At 46.8% G+C, this 24,848-nt stretch overlaps 1 protein-coding gene across 1 annotated transcript; it reads left to right on the top strand.

Annotated features, from left to right (window-relative positions):
- Nucleotides 1-11,068: 11,068 nt before the first annotated feature.
- CFAP100 (cilia and flagella associated protein 100) lies at nt 11,069-24,765 on the top strand. Its single transcript, XM_059480282.1, has 15 exons — nt 11,069-11,205; nt 13,572-13,655; nt 14,037-14,143; nt 15,357-15,546; nt 16,129-16,196; nt 16,835-16,998; nt 17,572-17,652; nt 18,264-18,442; nt 18,521-18,659; nt 19,358-19,406; nt 19,975-20,126; nt 20,798-20,933; nt 21,669-21,871; nt 23,333-23,426; nt 24,344-24,765. The coding sequence occupies exons 2-15, from the start codon at nt 13,634-13,636 to the stop codon at nt 24,404-24,406; spliced, it is 1,647 nt and encodes a 548-aa protein (XP_059336265.1). The 5' UTR covers nt 11,069-11,205; nt 13,572-13,633; the 3' UTR covers nt 24,407-24,765.
- Nucleotides 24,766-24,848: the final 83 nt, after the last annotated feature.

The following is a 24,848-nucleotide window of genomic DNA, read 5'->3' as shown; positions in this document are numbered from 1 at the left end:
AGCCTGTTCCAGGCTGGTCTGGCAGATGTGGGACGCCAGCAGTGCCTCAGCAGCAGGCAGGGCTGGCACTGGGGCCAGGAGGTCACTGTGAATCAGTCCTGTCACAGCCCCTGCCACAGCCCCCAGGGAGGGCAGAGCCTGGGGAAATCCTGCCCCAGGGATGTGCCAGTCCCCTCCTTCCCTGCAGCACTGGGAAACCTTCCCTGTGACATGGGGTCAGGTGCAGCACTCTGTGTCACCGCATGTCACCACGGCTTTTTTGGTACCAGCTGAGGCTGCTGCTGCATTCAGCAGCCCTCCACACAGGCATCCAAAATAGCTGCACACAGATAACTCCTGTCCTCCTCATCAGTGCCACAGAGATGGGTGCCAAGTCACATTCAGGGATTTACTGATCCCCTCTGCTGTGCTGGCTGCTGCAGCTCTGTGACAAGTGGCATTTGTTTGTGCCAGCCTGTGTCCCAAGCACAGCAAGGGCTGCGAGTTTGCTGGACTTTCATCTGCTCACAGGATGCTCCTTTTAAAATCAAGTCCTGTTTGCTTTCAGTCAGAGGTTCCTAGAGCAGGAATTTGCAAGGAAGATCTGGGTGTGTGAGCAGGTCCCCAAGGGGCAGGGGCCACCCGTGCTGGCACTTGGTGACAGCTGAATGCCACTGCAGTGGCCAGGCCCTGCCAGCCCTGGGAAGAGGGAGAGGATTGCAGCCTTTGACGTCATTCCAGAGGGATCCGGCTCAGACATCTGTCCCAGGAGGAGATTGCACATGGCCCCTGAGCACAGGCACGTTGTGCAATGCCAGCACAGGCTTTGCTGAGGGATCAGGCACATCCTGCCTCCAGCAGCTCAGCACCACCTGCATCAGCCTCAAGTGGGGAGCAATGTCAGGAGTTTGGCAAAGAAATTGGTGCAAGCCTGCTCAAAAAGTTGTTTAATAATTTGCCTCTTATTTAAGAGGGGATATCACCATGGAACAGCAAAATGATGAACAAAAGATCTGTTTGCCTCACAGGCAGGGCTGTTTGCATGGGACAGAGGAGTGGGTTTCAATAATCCTTGTTTGTTTTTTTTTTTTTCTTTTGGGGGCACTGCCTAATACAAATGGGTTTGGTAAAGAGAAATAAAGGCCACAAATATCCCATTGGTTGGCAGGAGTGTGTGGAGATGCTTAGGCCTTGTCCAGGAAAGAGAATCAAAATAAATCGATGGGAAGCCAGAAGATAGTGATGGTTTTGGAGTTGGTGGGAGGAAAAAAAATCAGAGCACACAGAAGAGCTCCAAAGGAACACAGAAAGCCCCAGGACACTCACAGGATGCCTGGGGCAAACGGTTCAGTGCTGGACCCAGGTATGGGATGTCATCTCCAAGGAGGAAACTAAGACCCAACATTTCTGTCCAGGCAACAGAAGAACCACTGGACTCAAAGCTGGGCCAAAGAATGGAGAGGGTTGGAGGCTTTTCAGAGAAGGAATGAGAGCTCTGCTTTTGCCATAAGAGGCTGAGCAGAGCTGCTGGGACAGCACTGGAGCAGGCACAGGCACCCTGGGTGAGCTCAGCTGTGCCATGGCTTTGCTGCACACCAGCAATGGGAAGGGGGCCCAGTCATCAGAGCCCAGTGGGTGAGAAGAATCCTCATAAAAACACAAGCCAGCAGAAAAATGTCAGTCACCCAAACAAGAGGTGCAAAAGGAATAAAAATGCTGAAAAAAAATCACCTTGAGCAGAGGCTCCTGGGCCACACTGGAAGGCAGCCCTGCATGGGACAGGGCCAGCCCGAGGACTTGGCATTTCTCAACCCTCTTCTGAAGCCCATTGAGACTCAGGCAGGAGACAAGAAATTTTGTCAGCTCAATAACTGCTGCCTCCTCCTCCCTCACACCAAATTTCCAGAGGAAAGTGTGCCAGGAGCCTTCTTTGGCTGCCTCCAAGCCTGCAGACCTGCTGAGGAGCCACGTGGGCTGCTTCAAGGGGCTGTGTTGAGCAGCCATACCTTAATGGATTTGCCACCTGAAAAGAGATCAAGCTGTGACCCATGATGAACAGAGCATGAAATCCCAGGTCTAGCACAGTGTGTGGAGAGTGGAAGGTAAATCAGCTGCTGGAGGCTTCACTGGGCTTGTCCTAAAGCAATGCTGTGTATTCAAACACAGAAACTCAGAAAAACTTAAAAGACCTTCAGTTAGGAACTTCTACTGTAACAAAACATAGATGAATTGTACTGATAGAACTCCTTGATTCCCCATTTATTGTCAAAAGCAGAAAATCTTGACAATATCTAACAAGATGCTAGAAGAAGTATCAATAAAATAAAAAATTAATCCCTTGAGCATGGTTTAGCCATGCTCAGAAAGCACTGAAAAGTTAGGATAACAGAAGGAGGATAACAGAAGTCTAAGCACTCTTTTTTTACAAGACCCTTTCCCACAGCTGAATGAGCCACCCCTGAATGAGCTCCATTAGATTTTATCACGGAAGTTTAAAAGTGGGAACTGGCAAAGGGGCCTGGATCTGCAGGACAGGAATCAGATGCTTTCCCTCCAGGGGACAGCCTAGGGAAATTTGGATCAGTGAATGTAACACACACGTGGCAGACCACTGGAGAGGGTCAGCCTGCTTTCCATACCTGGATGGTGTTGTGCTGCTGCATCAGAAAGGTTCACAGTCAGACAGAGGCTGCCAACCTCAGCAGGAACCAAAGCTATTCCAAACCCAGGCAATTTACCTTGGCCATGCTGCTGCTGACAGGGGCAAAGCCAGGAGCAGGCAGGGAGCAGAGTCCCTGCTGAGTCAGCCAGGGCCCAGGGCTGCTGCTCTGGTGCTGAGCTGACCACGTCTGCCAGGCTTGCTCAACCTGGGGAGATGGGGTGAGGAGGGAAATGATTGCAGTGGGCACTAAATGCACCAGAACCTTGCAGCAGCAGCAGTGGCTCTTGTCTGTGCCTGACAGCCTTCCAGGATTGCAAAATCCCTGCCCATATCAAATGCAGGTGGTAGGATTTCTAATTTAGAAGCTGCTTTGGAACAAGAACAGAGAAGGCATTCAAGGCTGATGGCTTAACCTGGCACAAGTGTGCATTCAGCCAGGTGAGATCGTTGCCATGCCCCAAAGAAATTCCCATTGCAGGCTCTGAGAGCCATTGCCCCATTTTCCACGGGGGAAATCTGGCCTCAGGACACACCTGACAAGGCTGGGGCAAGAAGGCAGAGTGAGTAGCCACAAAGAACAACCCGAGGAGCAGTCCCAAGGCAGCAATGCTGATGCTCTCTCCAGGCAGCTGAGCTGCAAACAGGGCTCAAGGGAAGGGCTGCTCCGGGGCAGGGCCTCCCTGCAGGGCTGGGATGGGATGGGCTGTGCAGGAGGCATGCAACTTTGTCTCCTGCTGGAAGAAAAAGGGCTGGGAGAGTCTAAACCTGAACCTGCCCAAGAGGGAAAACAGAGCACAGCAGAGACTTGGCAGGCAGTAACACTGGGCTGGGGGCTGAGGGGGAGATGCTGACAGAACATGGGAGGCAAACAATGGGAAACAAGTTCCCATTTCACCTCCTCACCTCTAAATGTCTAAAAATCCGCCATCAGTCGGGGTGTGAGCCACTCACCTGTGGCTGTCAGTGGTCAACAAGGCACATCCAGAAGGCAGACAGGCACTGAGAGCTCAGCAGGAGAACTGAGTCAGAAGGAGCTGCTTGCCTTTTCTACTGGCCCCAGGAGATGCCTGCCTGCTGCTGAACTAGGGGCAAAGGATATTTTTCTATTGACCTAAGAGACCCATGGGACACAGGTGTCATTTGGTAGTGACAGCATTCCCACCTAGGAAGAGAAAGCAGCCAAAAACCAGCAAAATGACATTAAGACCAATATTGGAAGCATTGCTGAGAGAGACAGCCCAGAGGCAGGAGAGTGGTTTTGAGGCAGAGTTCTGGCTCTCCAAAAAGGGAACAGGGACTGTGAGTATTTCAGTGATGAACTCAGCATCACAGGGAAAAGGGAAAAGACCTTTACCCTGCCTTGGGACAGGGAGTCATCTCTCAGAAATACCCACCTTCTTCCCCAGCAGCAGCTCTCAGGAGCTCATTCCTCCTACGAGCAGTGATGTGGTAAGTGATCTGCAGGTTGTTTTCAGGTGAGAGGCCTTTGAGTTAACAGCAAATACAGGCCTGCTGTGTTAAATGAACTTTATTCCATTTGCAAAACATTGTGAGCTGCTCACACAGCCTCTGAGCTGGCTGCTGGCTGCATCTGCCAGGTCAAACTGTGTTGGAAGGATCTGACTCATTTCTTTCATCAGACCTACAAGAATATGATTCAGGAATAATCTGTACTATCTCAATCAGCCCTGTAATCCTCCATAGTTCTACCTCAATTCATCACTCCCTGGCAGTGTCTTTGAGAGCTGAATTTGAGGCTCATTCAGTGCCAGTAAGGTGTGAGAAATTGTTGTATTGCACTAAATAGTTATCTAGTTGCTTGCACTGGGTGTTTGGATTCTTACAGGAGATGACAATAGTTATCACCCAAGGAGGTCAGCAAAAGAAAAGGGGTTAAGGGATACTCTCCTCATCATCCACTGGAAGCCAGAGCAGATTGTGTTTAGATGGGAACACTGGTGCTCAGGACAGCACACAGGACACATCTGAACAAGGATTGCCAGGCCTGTGATGGACTCAGTGAGCCCAGGGAGCAGATAGGATCCAGCCCTGAGGCAGAGGGAGGAAACAGGGCTTGGGAATAAAGGGAGGAACAGGAGCTTGGGGTGGAGTGTGAGAAAAGTTGTAGAAAAGTCCAGGGCATGTCATAGAGCTGAGGGAGCCTCTGCCTGTCACAGGGAGGGCTTGGAACAGTGGAAGAGCCTCAGTGTTCAAACAATGCCTGATCTCTTAGGAATTGGAGATTAGGACAAGACTAAGGAACTGCCAATCTGGAACAGACCAGTGGTGCCTGCATTCAAGCACCCAGTCTCCAACAGAGTCCAAATTTGGCTGCTTTAGAGGAAAATCTTCGATAGCATCCCAGTTCCAGGAAGAGTGTGATACACCGAGTGCTCTCTCCCCTGGGATGGCCACAGAGCTGCAGCAGGGCAGAAAGGCTATTTATAAGTGTATCAGATGTCAGCTGAGCTCTTTGCACTTTCTTTTCTTGATCATACATCAAGTCTAATGAGAAGGAATACAGGCTGAGGGGAACAAATGAGCCCAGGTTAACGAAGAGGTGTGCATCTAATACAATGCACACAGGGAAGAGGAGCAGCTGGCTCTGTGCCCAGACTGCTACAAAGCCTCTGAAAGCTGAGCAAGATCACTTTACTGACAGCACAGTGAAAGAGAAGGGTTGAGAATGCTGTTTGTGGTGACGGTTCTGCATTATTAGACAGAGAATTGTTTTCAGCTGAAAAAAACCTGGATCCAAACCTGTTCATAGAACTTTCATTATGCCCTCTTCTAAGGACATTCTGTGCCTAAAAAAAAATAAATAAACAACCTGAAGGGTTAACTTTTTCTCTCCAGACTTGGTATGAGAGAGCTAGAATATATATTTAAGCACAGAGAAAAGTTGATAGCTGTTCCAATTAACGTTCCAGCTAGCATCTGCTCTTTTTAATTAGTTGAAGTTTGGTGTTGTCTGGAGACAGGACTGCTGAGTGGAGCTGCACTGGATTATTTTCTGCTTACACAGCTATTCTGGTCCCTTTTGGTCCTTGGAACTTCTTCTCCATTTCACAGAGTCCATTATGTGTGTGCTGATACTTGGGCTGTGCCCTCAGACTGTTTGGATGTTTCACTGCAACAGGCTCCAAACCTGTGCTCCCCACTGGAGGGGAAAATGACAGAGGAAGGTATTTTATACAGGGCCTCTCCCCTTCCCAGACACGTGTTTGGACATTGCTTCACTTCTTGAAAAGTCAATTTTCATCTGCAAAAAGGCACTGCCACGGAGCAGATGCAGGTGGATGGAGAAGGCTTCCCCAGGACCTGCCAACCTTCCTGCTTTGCTGGAAGCTCGCTGATCCTTCACCTCACTCTTTGTAACATGACCTCTGAGGATCTGAGCGTTTCAATTACACACAGATGAATAATTTACAAGTCATGGCTGTTGCAATAAACAAGTCCTTCTGCTCTGCCCAAACATTCGACATCTTGTCTTAAATTTCCCTCGATTTGCAAAAACCCCCAGGACTTAAGCAACATTCAAAAAACTTTGGAGGAGCGACTGATGAGGGAAGAGCTGGCTGGCATTTCACAGCAGCAAACAGCACTGGCAGCAAGCATTCCTCTTATCTCCCAGCAGGGCAGTGACCTGCTGTACAAACTCCAGGTAGGAAAGCCACTGGCAGAGCAACCCCAGATGTAATATTTACCTAAGAAGAGACATTTCAGTGGAAAACAACCCGCAGGATCTGCTGACATCTCAGTGGGGAGGAGAACAGCGGTCATTCACACCGGTGCAGGCAAAAAGAAGAGGAACAGGATCTGGAATTTCAAAGCATTTCTGAGTAATGAAGCTGTTGTTGCGTGAGGAGAGTGTTTGTGCTGTCCATGATTCCAGCTAAACAGACATCAAACGTGGATTTGGTGCTTGTCCCACAGGAGATCCCCTGCCCAGCATCAGCACAGTCTGTGTTTCTGTGTGCCCAGTATTCCATACTCAAAATACAGATGCAAATAGGCAGAACCTGCAAGAAAACAAGGTTGGCACTAAACATTCCTGAGCCACTGCAGTGGTACCCAGGGATGCCTCATTCTCTGGCAAGGAGAGGTGGATCCCATGAGCTAGCCTAGCAATATGAGCCACAGTTTCCAGTTACAGATAATAGTTCCTGCACAAGCTTCTCTGGAGGAGAAGAAGATAGACAGGATTGAAACTGCTCAGGAGCAAAGTGCACAACAGGGTTGTTTTTATCTTTAATCCATTCCACATGAGCAGAAAGAGCTTGGAGTTGTGAAACATGTGCTTCCTTTTGCAGCTCAACCCATACTTTTGGTTTATTAATCCTTTTTGCTGTGGTCCATAAGCTCCTGTTGAAGAAAATTTGTGTGTAGGAGTTGCAGGATCAGCCCTTTTTACCAGCTGCAGTTTCCCTATCTCCCAAAGTGACCAAAGCACAGGCTGTCACTGAAAGGGGCAATTCCATCTTTCCCCAGCCCTTGTGTCCCTCTTCCTCAAGCCATCACAGAGATCATGATAAAAAAGGATCTTTTCCTCAGGCAGGGTATTTTTCAGCTGGATCTGTTCCCGTGCAGTGACAGCAGCTGAAGTTTTGCCACAAAGCAAGAGCCAGGAAAAAGGCTGGAACTGTGCCTCAAGAGCTTAATGCAAAATCATGAAGTTTCAATCTCAGGTTCCTGGGTCATTTGTCCGTGCAAATGATGTGGATTTATAGTCCAGTTTAAGAAAGTCTCCTTGGCTGCTGCTCTGTGCCTCTCTTTTGCACAGTGGGCCAAATGCAATCTCTAGTTCCCAAAAGAACTGAGCTCAGAGGGAAGTCTGGAACTAGTTACAGTTTTCAACTGGGGACCAGGTCTACGTGGTTATTCAGATCTGGCCTTGAAATTGCAACCATATTGTTCATTTATATCCTAACCAGAGCAAACCAGGGGGGTCACCCCACTGAACCCAGGCTCAGCCTCCATTGTCGAGAAACTTCACAAAATCTCCACTCTCAGAGATTTTCAAAAGAGCTGGGTAAAGCCTTGAGCAGGCTGGTATGACTTGGAAGTTATCTCTGCTTGAGCAGGGGTACCTCTCCAACAGCCTCACCCTGGGATTCTCTCATTTTCCCCTGCATCTGCACAAGGCTCTGCCACAGCACCCCCAAGCAGTCCCACACTGTCTGAGCCACACGCCAGGGAGCAAAACCAAACCAAAAAAGTCAGGGAGCAAAAACCAACCAATTCTCCACGGCCTTGGCTGTGTTAGCTGGGAGCCAGAGCAAAGCACACACCTTATCTGTGTGCAGATGTCTCAGCACACACCAGAATTAGCTTTGCATTGCAAAAGAAAGTGTCCCAGCCCTGGCCAGGATCCCAGGCTGCAGGCTGCAGAACATTTTCTCTTCAGTAGGAAGGAGCCTGCATCCTCAGCAAGAACAAGTGTGAAATACAAATCACTGAGCACCTGCTGCTCGTTGTCCAAGTCATCACACAGCACCCGAGTAGTGCAGTGAAAGGAAGAATGACAGGGACTTAATTTCCATATGGCCCTCCAGAAACTTCAGCAATTTTGATCCATTAGGCTGAAACCTGAGCTCTTGAAAGAATTGTGCACATTCACTCTGGATGAGATGTGCCATGAACACCCTGGGGGCTGGGGATCAGGAGACAGGGTGGCTCTGCTCCATCAGCTTGTTTGCAAAGATGGGAGCTGAACTCACAGATCTTCTTTCAGAGCCTTCCTCGGGGCCACTTCTCCTTCAGCCCAGAGGATAGAAGAAGGTTTCTTGGTGATGAGACCTGGAGACCTCATCTATAATGTGAAAGGGGCACGGAGGAGCCGGAGAGAGAAACGTGGAAGGAGCCAAAGCCCAGCCCGGCGACACGAGGCTGCTGCCATCTCGTGGCTGCTCTGGCCAAGGAAAGGTGACCGGGACGGGACATCTTTCCAGCTGGAAGGTTTTCCTTTGAGATAAGAAAGATCCTTCCTGCAAGTAATCTTCAGCTGGGAGGAGCAGGGGCAAGCAGCAGTGCCAGCATCCTTGGGTACACAGGGAGTTTCCCATAGTGATAAGACTGCAGAGGAAAATTTCTTTATGCAGGTACTGATTCCACTTTCACCTCTCAACCATCCATTTCTCAATCATCTATTTCAAAAGGTTTTGCCAACACTAATTAACCCCTCTGTGGAGGGGATCAGCATCCCCGTGATGAGTGGAGAAGACAAGCAGCGCCTTCATGAGAAAATGATGGGTGCAAAGAAATCACAACATCCTGAAATCCCAATCCTGCGTCCTAACAAAATCACAAATCCCTAAATCTCAGACATTCTGCTGGAAAGACAAGCACTGCCACACCATGCCAGCTGCCTGGCTTTCTCAGCTGGGCACCAAACATTTCCCAGCCCCAAAAGCTGGGTGCCCTGAAGCACCCTTGGCCCTAAGGAGCTGCATGGTCAGCTGCACAGCCTGCTCCTCGCAGGCAGATTTTCCCATGATGTTGCACATGCTATTTATTCCATTCATTAACCAACTTAATGGTGGCTAAGAATAGACCCCAGATGTCCTTCTGGCCTTAAAAACTTCTCTGCCCTCAAGGAAATGCAAAGCCTAAGTAGCTCATGGCATGTGAACCAATAACGAAGCAAGATTTGAAGAGCTTGCACATTTCCAAGAATTCACAAAATACATCTCTGCTTTTAAATAATCTCTGTTCTGCTTTTGGGAAATAACTGGTTAGCAAGGATAGCTCAGAACAGAGCAATGGATGTACAAATGTTTAATTCATTGATACAGAGATTGTGCCAGATAGAGCCACAACTGTTCAAATGCCTTCAGTTTCTGTTATCTATTTTCTATTTCTGTGATGTTTCCACTGCAACAAGTTCACAATTCTGTAATAAACTGGTGTTTCTGAACAAAGACCATTTCATATCAAGCCTTTAGAAAATATGCATCTTTAGTACAATTTACTCCTGAATTTTTACCTTTTTCAATTTTTTTTTTTTTTTTTTGGTAATAGAAATGATTCTGTAATGTCATTTTTTATACATACTCCTCAATGCATTTGGAAAATATCCCAAAATATACTAAAGATAGCACTATGGTTTTCTGCATCACTGCTAGAAATCAAAGCATTCATGTGCAGAAAAAATTTCTTTCTGTACAAGCATTTTTCTTCTGTTGCCTGAATCCAGTCTCTTGATAATCAGCAATTACAGAAAAGAATTCTAACAATCAAATGGGAGTTTGCACTTACAGAAATTCAGGCTATTTATTGCATGAGTTATTCAGACAGAGAAAGCTGCTTGGAAATCTATCAGTAAATGAAAGAAACTGCTATTTCTGAAAACTGAAATTGTATTAATAGAGATTATAAAGGGTCTAAAGTGGAAAACGATCCATTTGGAACCAATTTGGTCTTCTCAGAAACAGGAAAGGTTAAATAAGGGGATTTAAGGATCTTTTCCTCTATGAAAACATAGAGGAAAAAAAATCCTTAAAAATAGAGGAAAATATCCTTAAAATTGCTTTTTACCAACTAATATTTTGTCAAACCCTCTACAGAATTATATTATATATAGATATATTTATTATATATCATATAAGTTATAAGTTATATTAAAAGTTATAAGTTATATTATAAATTATAAGTTATATTATAAGTTATATATTATTTCAGAAGGTGACACTGGGGGCTCTATAGCACTTTTTACTTGGGCAGCTTTCAGTAAATGGCATTTTGTTCACCCATCCCACACTCTCCAAACTGTGGCTGTTCACACTTTGCAAAAACACAGACCACGGCAGAGATTAGGACATGAGAAATTACGCTCTTTCCACAAACAGGAGCCCCAGCTCCCATTTCCTCAGCCCTCTGTTCTGCTTGGGTTAAATACCCAATTCCCGGGCCTGAAATAAGGGGGAATGAAATAACGAACAGGGAGACCTCTCACAGCAGAGCAGTTTTCTCCCTTTTAGAGGGAGATTCAGAACCGCACGGGGTTTTCTCCCTTTTAGGGGGAGATTCAGAACTCTCCAGGGATCGAGCCCAGCCCAGCCCAGCCGAGCCGAGCCGAGCCCAGCCGAGCCCAGCCGAGCCGAGCCGAGCCGAGCCGAGCCGAGCCGAGCCGAGCCCAGCCCAGCCGAGCCGAGCCGAGCCGAGCCGAGCCGAGCCGAGCCGAGCCGAGCCCAGCCCAGCCCAGCCGAGCCGAGCCGAGCCGAGCCGAGCCCAGCCCAGCCCAGCCCAGCCGAGCCGAGCCGAGCCGAGCCGAGCCCAGCCCAGCCGAGCCGAGCCGAGCCGAGCCGAGCCCAGCCGAGCCCAGCCGAGCCGAGCCCAGCCCAGCCGAGCCGAGCCGAGCCGAGCCGAGCCGAGCCGAGCCGAGCCGAGCCCAGCCCAGCCGAGCCGAGCCGAGCCGAGCCGAGCGCGCTGCCGTGGCCGCGCACCGAGCGGCGGGAGCGCGCGTTTCCATGGCAGCGCAAACAGCGGCGGCTGCGCTGCCCCGGCCCCGCTCCGAGCGCCACAGCCCGGCCCGAGCAGGGGACAGCGCTGGGGGACACCGCTGGGTGAGAGGGACAGCCCCGGGGGAGAGGGACACCGGTGGGTGAGAGAGACATCGCTGGGTGACAGGGACACCCCTGGGTGACACCGGTGGGTGACAGGGACACGGCTGGGTGAGAGGGACAGCCCTGGGTGAGAGGGACACCGCTGGGTGACAGGGACACCCCTGGGTGACACCGTTGGGTGACAGGGACACGGCTAGGTGACAGGGACACCCCTGGGTGAGAGGGACACCCCAGGATAAGAAGGACACCCCTGGGTGACACCACTGGGTGAGAGGGACACCCCTGGGTGACAGGGACAGTGCTGGGTGACAGGGACACCCCTGGGTGACACCGCTGGGTGACACCTCTGTGTGAGACACCACAGAACCGCGGGCAAGGAGGGTGTGCAGAGAATCTGCAAGGGACAGATGTGTGACACCCTCTGCTCTGGGAACATGAATGGGTTTATTGCACTAGTTTTTAGATCCGTCTGCATAGTTACTTTGGCTTTTTGTTTTGTTGTGTGGGAGTTTGGTTTTGTTCGTTTGTTTTTTGGGGGGTTTTGGGGTGGTTTTTTGTTGTTGTTTTTGTTTTTGGTTTGTTGGTTTTTTTGCTTGCCAGCCTGATGCTAGGAAAAAGCAAGGTTTCAGTGAATTAAAACCCTCAATGCCTTATCTATTGATTCACGTGCTACTGGTACGCAGCTACTGGAATATAATGTCAGAGGCAGTGAGATATATGTCAAATTATTCTAGCAATGAAGCTTTTTTAATATGCATTATTGAGCTTAATAATTATGAATTAGCAGAGCTAGAGTTTCTGTAGCTTCTGGCATTGTTTCCAAAATGCTGTGCAAACAACCTATAAAAAAACCCAGCAACCTCAAACAAAAAATATCTTAATAAAATGAATATTTATAAGTTGATCATAGATACAGTTTCCTATACTTAGCTAAAATTCTATCATAAAGCACTTTTTATCTCTGAGGGTTGCACTGATAATTATTTTCCATATGCCACTGTCTAGTCCTGCTTTTCAGACTCATTACCTGTAGGAGGAATTTAAATCAACCACAGGAAAAAGAAAATTCTTGTGATAAAAGCTTTAGATTACAGAAATCAAGGTGTGCACTGAGGGCTGAAGCTCCAGGTGTTTGCTGCTCTGTGAGGTTCACAAACTGTATTTGGGCATTTGACTGCCTGCCCACCCCTGCCCTGATGGGGCTTTCTCCAAAACTCACATCAGCAGCAAGGCTGATGCTGTTCCAGGACGTAGATGAGAGACCCTAGAGAAAAATATCCCCTTACATTAAGCAAAGGTCAGAGAGGTTTGGACTCCAAGTAACAGTCAAGGAGGTTCTTGGTAAAATGTACTTCAAGAACTGAAAAGGAGAGAGAAAATATTTGGGATATATTCAAAAGCCTAAATTCTACCTCAGCCTCTGTGTCTCATCAGCAGTGAAAGTTTGACACCTCCAAAGAATAAAGTACTAATTGGGCAGCTGCAGAAAACACACAAAGCACCAAGGACAGACATGGAAATTAGGCCAGATGAGTTTAGCTCAAAATACATAAAAACTGGAGGCTCTTCAGAGCAAAAACTGAAGCTCTAAAATAGCCCTAAAACTAGTGCAAGCAGAAGAGGATATTTTCTACAGCATCTCAGAGCAGTGCAGGTCAGGAATGGTGCCAGCAGCAGAATTGCATCAACTGAACTAATACCTCACTAAGCCCAGCTTGCTGCCTTTGGTGATTAAAGGATAGCTTTAACAATGCTCTATCTGTTCTTTGTAAGTGAGATCATTCCCACTCTGGCTTGTCCCTTAGGATCCATAGCAAAAACTACAAAAAGGCCAGAGTCAGAGAAACAAAAAAATAACCTTCAACAGTTTGCCAACCTAAAATGAAAGGGAACAGAGTTCTGCAAAGTGTGTCTGTGCTGTCCAACAATCATTCATGCTTATTGCGAGAAATCCACAATGCTGAAGCAATTACTGCGAAGAGCTTTAGTGAGTAATGTAGCTTGTGAGCTAGTGACAGGAGGATGAAAAAGCATGGGTGTGGGTCAGAACTGGTGACTGGGTGAGAAAAGAGACGAGGGACTTGGGTTGCTTGCTGTGTCCAAATTTGTTTTGTTGTTGCTTTCCCACCAGTTTATGTGTAAGGAGGACTGTGTTTTACACAGCTTTCACATAAGGCAAGGATGAACATCTTCTGGAGGTCAGAACATATGTGTTTCCCAGATTAATGGAGCTTTTTGTTAATTGCTACAGGCACTAAAGGCTCAGTGGTTAAGATACAGAAAGCCCCCAGGTCTGTCACTGCTGTAAAACTTATCACATCAATTACTGGCAGATCCCAGCTGATTTATGATTTTCTTTGGGCCAGGGTCAAAGACACCATCCTGACATACAGCATCAACAACTAAAAGTCTCTCTTCCAAACTTGAAATGGAAACTCACCTTGTGTCAGGTAAGGATACAATGCTCCAGCAATGTTTCCTTGTCAGCTCAGAGGAGAGGCCTAGAGTTCTTCTGCCCTAAAACAGAAGAAATGGGTAAAACAGTTACAGACAGAAAAATCCCTGTCTGAAATATTGTTGTTGATCATCAGAAATGGCCAAGTGACATAAACCACACAGAGGTCTCAGTTTTGTCACTGGCTTCCCAGAAGCCCAATCCAGCTCCCTGCCCTTGATCCAGCATCTGCCCACACTCCAGGTGTGACCCAGCACATCCCACTCCTTTTGCACTGGGTCCAGATATTCAGCTTCACATCTTCTACATCCTCATCCTGGGTTTTTTTCTGTTTGGTTTGGGTTTTTTGTTTGTTTTGTTGTGTTTTTTTTCCCAGAAAGCACAAAAGAGGACGAAAAAAAGCCAATGAAAAATCCATTTAAGCTCCCAACAGACACTGAACTTTTCTCAATGAGAGACAAGGAAATTAAGAAGGCACAGGAGGTATGTACACATGCTTTAGGCTAAACTGTATAATAAGCAATTACTAAGGCAGGCACCCACCCAACAGAATACCAAAATTTAGCACATAAGAGATCAAAGACCTCTTCATGGGAAAGCTGGGGATGTTCAGCCTGGAGAAAAGAATGCTCTAGGGAGACCTGATTGTGATCTTTCAATACTCAAAAGGTTCTTATAACAAAAGAGCAACTTTTCACACAAGCAGATTGTGATAGAACAAGGGGGAGAGGATTCAGCTAAGAGAAGAAAGATGTAGATTAGATGTTAGGAAGGAATTCTTTACTGTGAAGGTGGTGACACTGGCACAGGTTGCTCAAGGATGTTAGGGATGTCCCATCCCTGTTCCAGGCCAGGTTGGATGAGGCTTTGAGCAACCTGATCTCGTGGGGTGCCCCCATTCATGGCAGGGATTTGGAGCTAAATGATCCCAAAGATTCCAGCCCAAACATTTCTGGGATTCTGTGATCTCTGGGAGGTCTGACTGTTGCACAGCCTGGCACAGTGTGAAAGGAAGCAGGAGGTCTAAAGCAAGGCCTCCTCACCTCACACTGGGGACTGACACAGTCTGGTTTTAGCTTGGGTTGAAGGGCACTAGACAATTATGGGGAAGAGCTCGGGAAGCATTGCACTAAGGATGTCTGCTGTGTGATGTCCTCACCATGAACCAGGCCCAAACTGTGCAGACAGCACTGAATTACACTTCAGTCCATGTGAAAGCACTGAGCAGGAACACCTTTCACCCTCCAGAAGGTTCTGGAGTGGGTTTGAATAGATCTTCTCAATCTGAATTTAATGTTTTAAATGTCCTTGTAGAAGTTGGACTGAGTTGGTTAAGTGTTGGCTGTCCCCCTTTAACCAAGGGACTCCAAGGATGAATCTCAGAAAATTTCCATTTGCTCACAGCAATAACCCAAGAAGGAAAAATGAGGACAGTGAGTGGATACAGACTGGCACAGCTGGTGGATGGATGCAGAATACAAATCAACAGAATAATGACAACAAGTGCTAAGAAATTTAGTGTTTCAATTGCCTCAAGAGAGAATATTATTATAATTAGTCAGATAAACTAGGCAAATATGCATCAGCAGAGTATCACCACTGCAAGTTTCCAGGCTGTCAATAACTTACTCATGTCTTTGAAAACCACAGCACACAAAGCACAGGATCAAACAGTCACATATCTGACTTCTCACAGGAACGTGAAAAGAGGAAGACCATGAAAGTCCATGAGAAAACTACTTACTCCACTAAAATGAAGGCAAAAAGTGGGTTGAGAAAAGCTTTGAAAAGGGAGGAAGAAGAGGAGAGCAGAAAAGAGGCGACCAGTGAAGAGAGACTGAAATACCTGCAGGAGATGCTTTCGCGGAAGTTGGCCATGAAAAAAGGTGGAGAACAGGCACTGTCCTTGCAGTGGGGCTGCTCAGCTGGGTAACAGCCCAGAGCAAAGGCCAGAGAGGGGATGGGCAGGGCAGCTGGCTCTGGCTGACCCTGGGGAGGCCATGCAGACAGTTCTGTGCTGTGTTTGCCAGCCCCTGCGTGGCTGAGCCATCTCCAGATCAGGTGTTTACCTTCAGAGCCTGGGCCAACCCCTCACTGGGCTCCACCAGCCTTGCAGCAGTGAGCTGTAGCCAGCTAAGGGGTTGCAGGACCTTGTGTGGTGGTAACTTTCCTACTAAGCCAACCTAAAGTTGGATTTTAATGGATACAGGCCTAGATTTTCTGCCTCTGACATGAGAAGATTTGCCATTAGTGTCTAGAGGACAAGGACCAGATTGTCCACTCCATTCTCCCTGGTTTTACTCTATGAAACTGATCCTAAGCAAGGTTATAACTATAATACAATAATCAGTATTGCTGACTCCAGTGCCAGCCAGATCCATGCTCATGGCAGCCTACATATTCATTGTGTTTTGCCTTGGCCATATTTCCCCCTCTCTAGCCTAAGTAACTTTATATTCTGATTTCAGATTATAAATTCGACAGGGAGACTTTCCATGGCTACCTACAGGACAGAAAACAGATCTTTTTTCTTGAGGTACATAGCTTTTAGCTCATTACTTTGTTCATTTAATTACTCTTCCCTGTGTTGCTTTGTTTTGATGTTTATTCTCCCGAGATCAATGCCTGGAGATCTTTCCAAGGTGGCACACATCAGAGCTCATGAACTGACTGTCCAACTCCTGCCTCACAGCCACTCAGAATCTGTAGCCCAGTAATTCCCACCCAAGAAATAAAGGAATGTAGGTCATTCCCATCATTCAGTAGCCACCATGGAAGCATCCCATTTGTGAGATGCACAGTTACACAGTAAATAAACTGTGTCTGGGAGCCACTCTGAACTCAACGTGAGGGAATGGAGTAACCATGCTCAAACATTCCCATTAGTCATCTGTTATCGAGCTGTAACACAACTGAATCAATCTTTTGTCAGCCAGGAGTTAATGTAGTGCTGGGACTTCTGAATTCTGTCTTTAGATTCACTGCTTATTTACTGTGTTCCTTCTGAAATACCTCCTGGCCTCCATGTACCTGGCTTGCACTAAGTCACACACCTGAGTTTGAAATCCTTTCCCTCTCTGCCCACAACTCTCAGGGAATTTTGGAAAGCTAAACCAATGTACCTTCAAAACCACCCAGCTGATAAGTCTGTGTTGCCTTTGGGGCTCATTTCAGCACACCATTGCAGTGAAGAGAGGGGAGATTGAAAAGATGGAGAACATAACAAAGGATGAGGAAAGAAAGCTGGAAAAGGCTGAGAGAAGGATGGAGAAGGACGCTGCCATGTTTGATGCCTTCCTGAAGGAGAACCACAATAACTCTGTTGAAGCACTGAGAAAGTAAGGAGCTCTGAAGGAATCACCACTGTGCTGTTTCATTCTGGGCACAGGAATCTGCTGCTTGACCTCCCTGCAGGGTTTTGTCTTAACACCCTGAGTTTCCCAGAGTTACAGTTCTGGTTGCACTTTCTCTCCACACACTCAATAAAAGAGAGGAAGGGGAACAACATCCAGGGAATACCCTCATTGCAAACGCCCTTGCTCTGGGGGCAGCAAGGAACCTGCTGGTGGCTCCACCACTTCCATTCTTCCCACAACACCCTTTACTGGAGGGAGATGCCTCTGCCCAGCCCCTCAGTGAGGGAAATTGGGCACTTTGGCCCTTTGCAGGTCTCACAGGGGCACAGCTGCAACTGATGCTCAGCAGCAGCCAGTGAGGGAGGCCTGAACGCTGGGGTGCAATGCTTTGCCAAGGACAAAGGGTCTTCAGGCAGCAGCCAAGCATCTCCTGGCATACATCTATAACACAGATTTGTAGGGCTCATATCACATCTTTTTCACTGTTTCATAGGCACCTCAATTCACTACTCACTGCTAAATTGTTTAATGGCTTGTTTGTGCATCTTTTCCTAGAGCCAAAAGAGAAACCTCAGCAAAGACGAAGAAAATAACAGAGATCCAGGGACTCACAACTGAAATAAAGAAAATCCAAAGGTAAGCTTGCTCATTACTTCTGCCTCACCTTTAACAGCCTCTACAGTGCTACAGCTTCACAGTCCTTGCAGGGGATAGATTTCTAAAAATGTTCCATTTTTAGATCAAAATGTTTTGGCTTTTGTTTTCCAGATGTTTTGTTTCCAGATGCTGGCTTTGTTTCTAAAACAACTATTCTAGTTTTCTAATTATATTTTTTTAAAAGTATAGATATTTCAACTCCAAAATTAAATGCCTAGCATCAGATTAAAATCCAAACAAAACTAAGCAATGCATTTTAATGGGGAGCTAGGGAAAGACAAAAAAAAAAGTATAATTACCATTATGAGTTGAGCTGGAAAAATGTCTCATTCCTTTTCAAGAAAAAAATTCAAAAATTAGCAAGCTCAGTTCCATAGCAAGAGATATGACCAGGGAATATGACTGATTCTCAGTTTCCACATGAGAAACCACAAAGAGCACAGGTTCCCTTTTGCCTTTGCATATCCATGAAAAAGTGTGCCCTCTCTCCCCTTCTCTGGATGAAACTGAATATCAAGAGTGAGAAAGAACCTGTTCAATCAGAAGCTTCCCTCCCTGCTAACAAACCTTGTCCACTTCTCTCAACCCAGTGACATCTCCAGATTTGAGGACACCCTGCAGGAGTACAAGATGTACAGGGACATCCTCTACCAGCTATCTCCAAAAGAGTGGCAGGAGGAGCACAGAAAAAGGCACAAAAAGGAAAAGGATAAGGAAAGAGAACCCAGGAATGAAGGAAGGGCTTCACCTCCCTCCAGCACAGAGCAGGGTGAGTGCCAGCACAGTGATGCTGCTGCTGCTGCTAGGACAGCCCTGGCTCTAAGTGGGCACCTCCTCTTGTCTCCAGAGCAGGGTCCCAGTGGCCACAGTGTCACTTTCACGGATATTCCGAGCTCCCTGCTGTTCTCAGAGAGTTTGGATTTCAGGGCACGCGATCTCAGGCCACAGCTTAAACACTTCCTGCAGCCTCTTCTGTCAAGAGACCTGTAAGTACCAGATAATGCAAACAAAGGATTAAGGATTGAAAAGAGCACTGAGCTTACTGGGACCCAGCACAGGGGAATCCTGCTGCTCACCCTGGCTGGGCATTCCAGGTTCTGGGGCTCATTGGAACAAACTCAGAGACCACAGAAAGCTGTCAGTGTGCAAGTCAGTCTGTGTGCCTGCTCCAAGTGAGCTCCATCCTCAGATCCTCTGCTGAGAGCCTGCCCAAGTGGGGCTGTCACCAAGACAATGCAAACAGAGGTTTTTAACCCTTCATGGCACAGGTACAAGTAGAAGTGATGAGCAGACTGAGCTGCCAACAGCAGCAAAGAATCACTTCCCCCTCTTCCAGCTCTTGTGCAGAGGGAGAAGCACTAAACAAATGAGTGAGTTACACTCACTCCCAGTGAGTTTAAAGGCATTTGGATCAGCACCCTCAGCTCAGGTTCATGTGTCATGGCAGCCCCATGGCCAGCACAGCCAAGGGCAGCACTAAAGGCAGCTGCTCATGGACAGAAGGAGCTCCTGTGCTGTTTGTTTGTGTGGCCCCCCGACCCTACTGACCCCTCAATATCCCACAGTGGGAACGTGCAGAGGAGTAAACAGGGACAGTGAACAATAGCAATGTTCCTGTGTCACTAATGAGATCCCTCTGAGCTGTCATTTCTCTGAGGGCCTAACACACAAAATGCTTTTTCAGAAGTTCACTGGAGGATGCAGAGAGTGAAATCAGCTCGGACGAAGATGAGGTCAGAAGTCATATGTTGAAAAATTTGCATTTTCTGTTTGTCCTGTGTCACTTATCAACGTTACTAATTTCCATCACCTTCTAACCATTAGTTACAATTTTGAGGATTTACTGTAGTTACAAATTATAAATGTACATTTATACATTCCTGAATGTTCACACTTTTGTTCACACATATTATAAACACCTTAGCTTAACTTTCCTCCAGTTTCCAAAACCCTACCATCATCTCTAAGCTTACCATCCTCCAGTGAGATATGACATCACAAATTGAAAGATTTTTATATTAGTGCAGTTACTGTCTTATGTCTGAAATTGAAGTTTTCCCACTCACTTGATGTTTGCAATACTTTTTACTCCCCAAAATGCAATTTGTTTTGGGGGTGAGCTGTTGAGGCAGAGTAGAACTACACACATAGCAGGAAGGATGTCCATGTACAAACAAACATGGACCTCTCTAGATGGAAGAACATTTGAATAGCCAGGGCTGGTGCAGACCAATCTCCACACAGTTCAGTGGAACAGAATCTAGAGCAGGGAAAAGACTCATTACATGTTTTCCTCTCTAGGAGCCTGAGCTCTACTTCACTGATCCTGAACAATTGCTTAATACTTTCATGGAGATGCTGGATGAGAACTTATCCTTTGTCCTGAACTCCCAGGATATTGCAGAGAGCTGGAACAAGGTCCAGCAGACTTTCATCAGCACACGTGAAAGCATGTGAGTGTGGCCCTGCAGGGGATGGAAGGGGTCTCTGGGGTCCAGCTTCCAGACATAAGTGACCCCTCTGTCCCCACAGACACCTCACTGTCACACACACATAAGACTGCTCACACAGCAGGGTCTTTCTTTGAGCTCCTAGGAAAGTGTCCCATGTGTGCTTAATTTAGGAGGTAAGAGTTGAGCTTGGGACTAATTCCTTAGTCCTCAAGGCACAGTGGGGAATGATGCACTGAGCATCCTGGAGTCAATGTTAGTGCAATTCTCATGAAAGAAGACCAAAGAAAGAAATAAGGCAGTTCCTGGAGTCATCAGTGCAAATGCTGACTCAGTGCAAAACCTTCCTAGAGGAAAGCAGTAGGGAACCCATCATGTGCCATTGTAATCTAAGTGTCAATGTCAGATAGACGTAAATATGCCCATTTAAAATGTAGTTTTTACATTTACAAAATCTTGAATGCTTAGCAATGCTACTTCTCCCCCCCCACACACACACACCAGCACAGTAACTGCTTTTCCATTAAAAACCCCCGAAGTTCCCCGGGTTTTCAGGGAAGGCTGAAGTGTTACCTCCATCTGCCGGCAGCAGAGGGACCAGCCCAGGCTGCGGAGAGCAGACCCGTGTGTTCCAGAGCTGCCCTTCCCAAACACCTCCTCTCTCTGCCCTCCAGGGAGAAGGAGCTGGCAGTGCTAAAAGAGCAGGTGAACACCCTGCGAGCCTCCGTGGCCAAGGAAGAGGAGAAAGTGGCCGAGCTGAAGCTCAAAGTTCAGCTCTTTTCCCCTGCAGAACACGAAGGTGATGACCAGGTACAGGCTGGGATCCAGGCAAGGGGGGCTCACATGGGCACAAGTGGTTCCTCTCCCCCAGCCCCATCCACCCTGGGAGCAGAGCACACAGGGGTGTGCACAGAGCAAACAGAGGTGTGCACAGAGCAAACGGGTGTGCGCAGAGCATACAGAGCACACAGGGGTGTGCACAGAGCACACAGAGCACACAGAGCACACAGGGGTGTGCACAGAGCAAACAGAGGTGTGCACAGAGCACACAGAGCACACAGGAGTGTGCACAGAGCACACAGAGCACACGGGTGTGCACAGAGCAAACAGAGCACACTGAGCACACAGAGCACACAGGGGTGTGCACAGAGCACACAGGCGTACACAGAGCACACTGAGCACACAGAGGGGCACTGAGGAGGGATCAGAGCTGTTTCCCAGCAGTGGAAAGGCTGGTTTGGGGCACTGCTGAGGCAGCAAACTGGGGCAAACCTGTCTGCTCCAGGCGGGAGCAGGCTCCCAGACACAGCTGGGCAGCTGCCACCTGACCCAGGTCTCAGCCAAGCTGGGAGGATGAGACCAACAGGACAAGTTCAGCCATCTGTCCCTGCCATTGCCCTTGGCCAGCCAGGAAACAAGTAAATGAGTCTTATTGAGGGGATTAAAGTGTTTCCCTCACAGATTTCCTTTGGTTTTGGAGGGATGTTATGGTTCCACTTGGCAGAACCCAGCTGTGGCATTCACCATATCTCCTGTCACCTCCAGGACAAAGTGCTCACAAGCCTGAACAAGAAGGTGCAGGAAGTTTATTTCCAGTGCACTGGAGACAATGAGGCAAACCTGCCAACAGTAGATATGTTAAAGGTCATAGAAAAACAGCTTATTGATTTACTGGACAGTGTGGAGAGAATCCCAGCAGCAAAGATAGAAAAGGCTGTGAAAGACATAAGAAGGGAACAGAGGGCAAGGTAAGGCAAGACCTTCTTCTGGAAAACATCTCTATTTTAACTGTTGACAGCTGAAAGAGCCAAATCAACCCCCAAAAAAAACCTGTAGCAGCAATCTGAAATCCCATTAAAGCAATCCATCCAATTTTACTTCTGTAAGGGTTCTACATTCACAGTACTTGCATCTGTGCATCAGTGAACTGCAGCCCACAGCTATGTTAGAAAAGGCCTGCAAACTACAGCAGAAAAATCTAGAAGAATAAAAAAGAAAACACTAAACCCACAAACAAAACCAGATTCTGAGAATCGTAATTTTAAGAAAACAATTTCAGTAACAAAATTTAAATTGAATAAATAGAAAATTAAACCTCAAGCTTTAAACCTCAGTCCACCTTGCCCTGATATTTTGTCAGACTTTGATACGTACATAAGGGCATTGATCAACAACTCCAGCTTTGAATTGTTTCTTCTACAAAACTTTTAATTTTAATTTGTATTACTAGATAAATAGTAGCAATAAACACAGTCAGTGTAAGTCCCAAGATGAGACACATTCTTATAGGCACAGTTACACAAAATTTCACTTCACAAATAACAAAGATAACTGAACTGGTGACTGCATCTGGCCATCCTCAAGTGGATCAGACAGATTAACATGAGGATTTAAAGCCAGACAGCAACATTTTGGTTCTGCTTATTCTCTTTCTCTGCATCATTATTCAGCTGTGTAGTAGAAAAGGGATGGTGCCTCTTCCTGATGTTCTGTGAATAGGTTTGCACTCTTAAACTGCAAAATAAGTATGGAAAACATTTATTCTATGCTGGGGATGGAGGAGAATAATTAAGGAAAGATACCACACACCCTAAAATAAAATAAAATAAAATAAAATAAAATAAAATAAATATATTTTATTTTTCATATAAAATAAAATTTAAAAAATTATTTATATATAAAATATATATATTATAGAAATAAAATATAAATAAATATTAAAAATAAATTAAAAATAAAATAGAAATAATTTTTTTTAAAACCCAAATAAAAATAATTTTTTTAAAAAACCCAAAAAACCCCAAACAAGCAAAAAACACCCAAAAAAAACCCCAAAAAACAAACAACACCAACAAAACCAAAACACAACAAACCCTACTAAGAGCATTAAACATTTTCCTCAAGTTTACATGGTTAAGACTGCAGTTTCTCTGCACCAGTGTTCCATAGCTTGAGCCCGTTCCTGTTCCAGCACTTCATTTTCATCCCATCACTCCAGAAAGAGTAGGACCAGCTGCAGGCAGTGCTTCCCTCTTACCCTTCACAGCCACCAGCTCCAGCAGCAGGTGTGCCCCAACCCCTGTGCTCCAGTGGTTGCATGGAAGGTGTGATGTAAATGTTGTGTTAAATGTTGATGCTGTGTGCCAAAAGCACAGCTGGTGCAGCTGCAAGCTGCATTTAACCCATCCTTTATTCCCTCTCTTCAAAAGGCTCAGAGAGGAAAAGCAGAAACAAGCAAGGCATCAGCAGGATGAAGGATTGAAAAGGGATATGGAAAAATCACAGGTATCTGAAGAAAATAAGGTAAGTGCAGGGGTTTGTGGAAATACCTCACTTCACAGCTCACTTTGGAGAAGCTGGGGGTACCTGAATATCAAGTATTTAAGGGAAAAGTATTCTTAAGGGGCCTCCACAGCTGTGTGGGGATGGCACCTACAGCCAGGTGTAGTTTGCAGGATTTACCCAATTTGCAGGAGTGATGTAACTTAGGCCACTGCTGGGAAGTCAGTCACAGTGCACATGATTCCAGCTCAGTGTCCTTCCATCATCCTTCTCCCAACCACATGACCCTCTCCACTACTTGCCAGTTCTCAGTAAGCTCATTTCAACTCATGACCTTGGTTCTATTAAACCAAGCATGAAAATTGGCAAATGAGGAACAGGGCAGCAGCAGGACACTCCTGATGACAGCAGCAAGGCCCTAGATCAGCTCAGCCACATCAAGCCACACCTTTTCTGACATGTTCCACATCCTGCCACACTCAGCTCTGGCCCCTTGAGAGGCTCATGCAGAGCTCCTGCCATGGCTGCTGCTGCACCTTCCCCAGGTCAGCACAGCCATGAGGAGACCCTGGTTCTGTCACAGTGACAGCACAGGTGACTTGGGAGCAGGGGCCAGGAGTCCCTGCCCCTTTAGCCAAGAGAAAATTTCTTTGGATTTCCAACTTCCCATCCTCTTCCTGGCACAGGAATAATGAGGCTTTAGTCAGAAAGCAGTTGTAGGTACAGCAGTGAGTTGCAGAAGCTGAAGCAGGAGCACACACACAGCCTTCAGGTGCTTCACATTCACCTCCCAGTACAGCAAGGTCACTCTGCAGACACCCTGCAGCTGCCTGGGGCACAGGGCAGGGCCCACAGCCCCTCCCAGGCTGGCAGCACAGAGCAGCTTCAGTGCCTGCTCAGACACCAAGCACTGATCAGTGCCTCTTCCTCCTCTGCAGAACAAGAAAGTGGCCTTCCCTTCCAACCCATCTGCCAGGAAGAACAGCCAAGGAAATAGATAAGAAGGAAGAACAATTGTATTATTTCTCCTGATGGCACAGCCTTAACCACAGCTTACAGGGCTGATGCTGTTCTAGAAGTCTTTTCTAGCTCTACAATCTGTCAGTCTTTGCTCAGCTGAACTTTACTGTCCCATGAAATTTCCTTCTCCTACCCTAAGATTCCAGGGAAAGTTTACAACCCCTTTTCCCCTCCTTTGGTGTTTTGCCTATGAAAATAAATAAAAAAATCTCTCATTTTGCTTCTCAAGCTCCTGCTAAGCACCAGTTCTTTTCTCATTCAGTTTTTGATGCCAATAGCATTACCTGAGCAGTGAGATCAATGACAGTCCTAGGTGACAATCTTTGTTAAGGCACAGCCAAGGCAGGCACCTCATAGATATTTATGATAATCACAGGTCTTCTGAAGGACTATAAAAGCCATTATAGACTCTACCCCACTATG

Source organism: Ammospiza nelsoni, chromosome 11 (genome assembly GCF_027579445.1).
Source record: "Ammospiza nelsoni isolate bAmmNel1 chromosome 11, bAmmNel1.pri, whole genome shotgun sequence".
Taxonomy (NCBI): Eukaryota; Metazoa; Chordata; class Aves; order Passeriformes; family Passerellidae; genus Ammospiza; species Ammospiza nelsoni.
This window is presented reverse-complemented; position numbering and strand designations above follow the sequence as displayed.

Bases quoted from the DNA above. Each gene is read 5' to 3' on its own strand.
- CFAP100 (XM_059480282.1), top strand. From the start codon at position 13,634: ATGGAAACTCACCTTGTGTCAG. The intron at 14,144-15,356 runs GTATGTACACAT...GACTTCTCACAG, and splicing joins AAATTAAGAAGGCACAGGAG to GAACGTGAAAAGAGGAAGAC. The intron at 16,197-16,834 runs GTACATAGCTTT...GGCTCATTTCAG, and splicing joins AACAGATCTTTTTTCTTGAG to CACACCATTGCAGTGAAGAG.